This window comes from Episyrphus balteatus, chromosome 3 (assembly GCF_945859705.1).
Source record: "Episyrphus balteatus chromosome 3, idEpiBalt1.1, whole genome shotgun sequence".
NCBI lineage: Eukaryota > Metazoa > Arthropoda > Insecta > Diptera > Syrphidae > Episyrphus > Episyrphus balteatus.
In genome coordinates, this window is record NC_079136.1 from 32,702,365 (window position 1) to 32,709,273 (window position 6,909).

Here is a 6,909-nt window from a genome sequence, read left to right on the forward strand (position 1 = left end):
CAAATCTTTAACGCACATGCTCAGTGTTGCTCAGTAAATGTTCAAATGTGTCTAAATATTTGTGGACTTATGTTAATTCATTAACAACATTGTTTCCCTCTGTTAATTTGTTCAAAATGTCTGTCAATAAATTCATATTGTCACCCTAAAAGCTGTTATGATTCCATAGTAGCTTAAGCTAGGTTATACCTACCATAAACATATTGCAGAAGTTCGTTTAGCATTATTCACATTCGTTCTAGCAAGACCAAAAAACTTCTGTGAAGCTATCCACTCAGCATGACATTTTTAGCGTCAGTTCTATTTTAAACGTTCACTGTCACAGTTCGGTTGTTTTGTTCAGTAAAGTAGCCAAATCGAGAGAAAAATGATGTCGGAACTTATTGGAGATTTCCCACGCCAATTTATTTCCTTATCTGTGTTAATAATGGTGATCTTCATGTTTAATATGAATGCTGCTGACGATGTAAGAAGAGAAAACAATATGTTTAACAAAAAAAGATCATTTTTTAAAAAGAATTATTTTAGACAACACCGACACCGAACAAAAAGCTTGAAGTGAAGGTTTACTATGAAACTCTTTGTCCCGATAGCATACGATTTATTAGGAATCAACTTTTGCCTGTGATGACTGAAAAAAATCGCTTAAATTTTACTGATCTAAAATTTGTTCCATTTGGTCATGTTGTGGTAAAAAAATATATTTTTAAAATTGTCTTATCAATGATACGATAAATTTTAAACACCCCCTTTTATTAACAGTCTTACAAAGATCGAAATACCAATGAAACAGTAATGCGTTGTCAACATGGTCGAAATGAATGTGAACTTAATGCCCAACATGCATGTGTGATTGAGAATAATAGCGAGCGAGAGGCTTTTGATATGGTTACTTGTATGATGAGTGGATATAACAAAAAATTGAATAAGGTTTCTTTTTTGTGGTCGAAAAAATAAGATTTGTTTAATAATAAATTTTTGTTTTAAATTTTAAAATAGTGTGCAACAAAATTTGGAATTAACGTGGATGCAGCTAAGAGTTGTAAAGAATCCAAATCAACAGAGAATATTTTGGAGAAATATGGCGTAGATACTTATTCGGTGAATCCATCATTTATTCCAACCATTACAATAGATGGGGTAAGTAGTCTGTTATAACACCAAGTTTTTCAATCAACATTGTAACAAGTATAAGTCAAAATGAACGAGCATAATGTTTGATCTTTTTATTTTGGTATTTATGGGGAAGAAAATAAAGGGATATAATTAAAAAAAAAAAAAACCAAAAAAAAAAAAAAAATAAAATCCTGAAAAAATGAAAGGATAGCCCAATCCATTTATTATTAGCTTTTTCGTCCTTAATTTCATCTTCATACAATAATCCCATCCATACCTACTTTTGTTATCAAAATCAATAGACACTTCCATTTATTAATAATTTTGACAGACTTCAAGTGCATTAATAATTTGTTCTTTCAAAAACACAATCGTTATCATGTCATAACGGTAAAAGAATGTCATGTCAATGCCGCAAGAGCAACGGTGTTAGTAGTAGAAACTGAACATTATGGGAATTTGGAGTTTTCGTGGAGATTTTCTCTTGGAGATATTGGCAACTTGGATTTTATTTTTTGGAGATTTTGTCCCATGGTAATATTTTTTTTTTGGGGATTTCGTACGACTCCCGCTGAGTTGTCTGGGCTAAACTAAATTTTGGGGCACCCTACTTTTTTTTTGGGCCCCTGATGTATCATTTGTTGGTCGCCAAGATTATTCAAGTAACATTTTTTGGGGCCCCAAGATAGTCCCCTGACGAATTTTTTTTTTTTTTGAGATGAAATATTATGTTGCAACCAATTCATTATGCATTACACTGAAGAATATAATTTGTCTCTCTTCTGTCCGAAGTGATTCATGTCAAGTATCTTATCTTTTTGCTTCGTTATTCTTATATTTAGTTGCATTTTCTGCATTGTCTCCAGTCGGGGCCCTGGCTTGTTGGGGGCTCCGGGATACCACCTCTTTCCCCAATGGTGTATTCGCCCCTGACATTATGGGAACATTTTAGTTTTCAAATTGTACCTAGTCATGGATGGTATTGCATAAGTCTGATATTTTAAAATATTAAAAACGTTTTACATCAGGTCAAAACACTTTACGAAGTATATCCAATTAAATATACCATTAATTTATAAAAGTGGACTGAGTCACTGAGATTCCAAAAAAGAAATACAATTAAATCGTCTTAAGAAAATTATTAAGTAAGGTTTTCAATGTACAAAGCGACTTAGTACTTTTTTTTAAAAGAAAAAATGTTTTTAAGAAAAGAATTTTTAGAACATAATATTAAAAAAATTGTCAGAGCCGTTGTTAAAAAATTAATTTATAGGTACCTACCTACACTGAGGGAAAAACGCAACATTAAATGTTAAATGTTCAACGTTGATTTAATGTTGAAAAAATTAACATGAAACTTCTTCAAAATTAAATTGAAACAACGTAAGAATTTTTTTTATTTTTTTCGGACTTCAGCTTTTGTTGCATTTTATCACTCTAATTTTCAACAGTGAGATAGCACGTTGGTAAAGCATTCGTCTAGTAACCCAAGAGTTGTAGGTTCGATCCCCAGCGGCTGCCCATATTTTCTTTTTTTTTTGTTGATAAATTGATGCTTTTTTTAAAAGTTGAATTGAAATAACTTTGATTTAAAGATGTCTTATAACGGTAAACCACTTTGAACCAAAGACGTTCTATTTTGATTTTAAAATTTTCGTCTTCAACGCAAAATCATTCCGAAAAATAGTTGAATCAACGTGGTTTTCATTGATTTTAAGTTGTTTTTTTCCTTCAGTGTATGTACATAATTTTTTTCAAATTAAATTTGATATTAGGAATGCCGGTTGTTAGTACAAAAACCGGTTTTCGGTTTTTCCTGTTTTTTCCGTTCGGTTAAACCGGCCAGTTTAAAACCGGGCAAAAAAAGGTTTTGGAAATATTTTCGTTTTTTTTTGATTGATTGGACAGTCAAAAAAAAAAATGAATATAATTTGACAACCAAAAAATAAACTTTTCGAATAAAATCCCTAAACTAAGTCTTGCGGTCATTGGCATATTCGATATATAAAATAGGTCAATCATTAGGTCTGTTTAATGAATCTGACCCGCACAGAAAAGATCCAAAAAAGTACAAGTTTTTGTGTTTCATGAAAAAAAACTCGATCTAACTTGTTCTACAATTTGACCGAGGATTTTCAGTTTTTTGAATTGCAAAAGGACAACTGTCTAGCGAAATACTAATCATATACCGAAATACATAATTCTTGAGAAAACCCAATAAAAACATATTGTAGATCACTTGCACCAGAAGTATTGAAATTTTTAGTAGGACCTTATTTGGCTACAAACACAAGCCAATGAATAAACGAGTAGGTATGATAAGGTTTGGTGTCTAAATTCCGAAAACAGAAAAATCATGAAAACCCCGAAAACCCATAGTCCCGAAAATCCAAAATCCAGAATCCAAAATATAGAATGAAAATTATGGGCAAAATCTCATTTTACCTATACCTATAATTTTTCGGAATTTCGATTTTAGGAAAATAATATTCTTTATGTGAAGTTAACAATATTACACTGAGGGAAAAGCCACCATAAAACAACGTAAAATCAATGAAAACCACATTGATTTAACTATTATTCGGAATGATTTTGCGTTGAAGATGAACATTTTAAAATCAATGTGGAAAAAAGGTTAATTTTTGATGGTTTTCGTATTTTGAAGTCACATAAATCAAAGTTCATTTTTTTAACAAGAACGTTTCAATTTCAATTTATTTTTTCCCTCAGTATACTGTATATTAGGGTGTGTCACTTTAGTATGGGAAAATAAAAGTACTCTAATTTTCAAATGTAATAGTGGTCAAAAGTTGTATTAGGGTCTGAAATTTAATAATATGTAAAAAAAAAATATAATATCGTTGGTCTTTGGCTCGCTCAAATCGGTTGAAGTTGTTAAGAAAAAAACGATTTTATACGAAAAATAATTTTTTTTCCTTCACTTTTTATTTTGCAGCTTCTTTACTAAGAGTTCAATTCCAACAAATATGAGCTTAAAAGTTTTTTCTTGGAATTATCTTTCACGTAAAAGCCTAAAAATATTTAAAATATTTTTTTTTGTATCCAAACGGTGCAATTTAAAAAAAAATATATGTTTCAAAAATCTTTAAAAATCCAAATTTCTTCGATTTCTACCTATATTTTGAGCGAGCCAAAGATATTAATTAAAATGAAAAATGTAAACGCAGGATTTAATTTTGATAAGCACTGCAACTTTTAAAAGCTATTACATTTGAAAATTTCATACTTTTGCATTTTGACACACCCTACTGCTTATCCCCTTATTTCTTTTTTGACCTAATTTTTTTCTAATTCTTATCGTGCTTTCAGTAGTGTTGTGTTGTGATTGAATTAAGTGAGAAAAATCATTTAAGTAAAATTGTGTTTTCTGGGTTTAGAATTTGGGGATTACTTCAGTCTCCCTAATACATTGTACTGATAGTAAATGTTAAAATGTAGACACAACATGGCAGCCGGTTTAACAGCCATGTTCTTAAAGATCTCAGAAAAATAAGATCTCAGAATGTTGACGTTTCTAAGGACTCTAATTTACTTCTCTCTAGATGTAAATCTTCTTTATAGGAGTTTCAAAACTATGTCATCTTGAAATTATTAATTTCCACAAATGTGCAATCCTGCAATTGAATTAAAAACCCACATTTTAACAATGAACACAATCTATAATTGTTGCACACATATTCAACAGGTTTATTAATAATAATTTTAAAATTATCCTTTATCAAAGCTGTCAAATACGTATAAAGGTAAACATACAATTTCAAAAGCTTATTTATAATCCCTTTTCAAAAATTCTAAACATACATTTACATATGCATTTGAAAAGAGATTTGTTAATAATGTCATGTCAGCATCAGCATAAGGGTTTGTTCATGCAACAAGCTTTCTGATACGTATTTATAATACTCTTGTAGGTGTTTTTGTTGAGAGCATCAGCTTAAGTCCTATATATGGGCATAAAATCTAACGCAAATGACCCAAAAAATAATTATAATGCCACTGAATTTGCGTTTACGCTAAGTTTTATATGCATTTAGTGCACAATACGATTGGATTGTATATATAGGTACATTTTAATGAAGAGGCATGAACTTCCACTTCAATACTACCTATACACACAACATATTATTCCTGTTCGACATTTGTGTCGAATCAATTGACATGAGCACAATAAAATAGAATATGATTTTCATTCAGACGAGCAAAGGTATTAATTTTACAGTCTAACTTATGTATGCATATATGTATGTATATTCAGTGAGTTTGAAAAGTAAACATTCAATATTAATGAGAACGTTATTATAGTGACCATTTGTCTCTAAATTTAAATGAATGGATGTCTATAGGATGTCCTTTAAGATTAATTTATTGGATTGTATAAATTTCTATTTTTGGTCAAGAGCGGTTTTCTTCCAAGAAATTATTCCAAGAATGATTCTTGCCTGCAGACCTTCTTTAAAACAGAAAAACACAACTCATGAATATATTCTGCCGCACCACCGCTGTACCACGTCCGCACCATTATCAGAAATGTCTATTTCGCCGCACCACCGTTGCACCACGTCCGCACCATGATCAAATATTTCTAAACCGCCGCACCACGACTGCACCACGTCCGCACCATTTCATTTTGAATGAAAAATTTGGTGCACCACCATGATCAAAAATTCTATTCTCATACTTATGCATATGTTTAAGTCGTCTTTAAAGTTATTTTGTCAGTTCGTACAAACCACCGCTGTACCACGTCCGCACCATTATCAGAATTGTCTATTTCGCCGCACCACCGTTGCACCACGTCCGCACCATGATCAAAAATTTCTTAACCATCACACCACCGTTGCACCACGTCCGCACCAAGCGAAATTATGTATCATAGTGCAGCGAATTTTTCATACAAAATGGAATGGTGCGGACGTGGTGCAGTCGTGGTGCGGCGGTCGGTGGTGCGCCGAAATTTTCCGCCAAACGGCGGCGGTGGTGCAGCTGTGGCGCGTCGGTCAAGATTTTTTTTTCTTCTTAGGAGCCAATAAAACCTTCAAAATCTTAACTAATCCTCCATTCGTCATTTAAGTTACATGCTCATGTTCGTGATTTCTAATAAAGTCGTCTCTAAAGAAATTGACTTTGATACAATCAGAATGGACATCGAAAAAGATATATGGTAACCCTTATTAAAATGTGCATGTTGAACGATTGTATTTAGACAAAATATTCCATAATGTTTTGAGTATTGGACATGTAAGCTTATGACTTACATGGAATTTAATTTTATAAAATCGAATGCATTTGAATTTGCTTTGAATTTGATAAAATGTTTGCCTACATGTTAACTGTTAAGGGTTAAGGTTTTTTTTTTTAAATAATTGTGCTTTTTTGTATATTTATAGATTTTCAATTGGAATGAACAGGATGAAATATTACAGGATCTTGATGCTGTATTTTGTCGCAGATATGAAAACAAATATAACGTTAAACTAGATGGATGCTATTAATAGTAACAAATATAACGACATGTTGATTGCCATTAATTCTTAACATATAATTAAAAAAAAATTAATAAAAACATATTTTCGATTTTTCCAAAGCTTGTTTTTTTAATATAGTGCACAACATCCTAGTAACTGTAGTACGCACATATTTGCTCTTATGACAAAATGTTTTTAAATATTGAAGTTTTTTATGTAAATATTATTCATTAAAGAATATTTTAAATTAAATTTTATAAGAAATTAAAAAAAAAAATTAATACAAAATAAAAACAAAAAATATCAT

General features: G+C 31.0%; 1 protein-coding gene across 1 annotated transcript; it reads left to right on the forward strand.

Moving 5' to 3' along the window:
• The first annotated feature begins 280 nt into the window (after positions 1-280).
• LOC129914808 (GILT-like protein 3) lies at positions 281-6,654 on the forward strand. The gene is made up of 5 exons (XM_055994212.1): positions 281-466; positions 529-690; positions 763-930; positions 1,000-1,140; positions 6,525-6,654. The coding sequence occupies exons 1-5, from the start codon at positions 368-370 to the stop codon at positions 6,627-6,629; spliced, it is 675 nt and encodes a 224-aa protein (XP_055850187.1). The 5' UTR covers positions 281-367; the 3' UTR covers positions 6,630-6,654.
• The last annotated feature ends 255 nt before the right edge of the window (positions 6,655-6,909 follow it).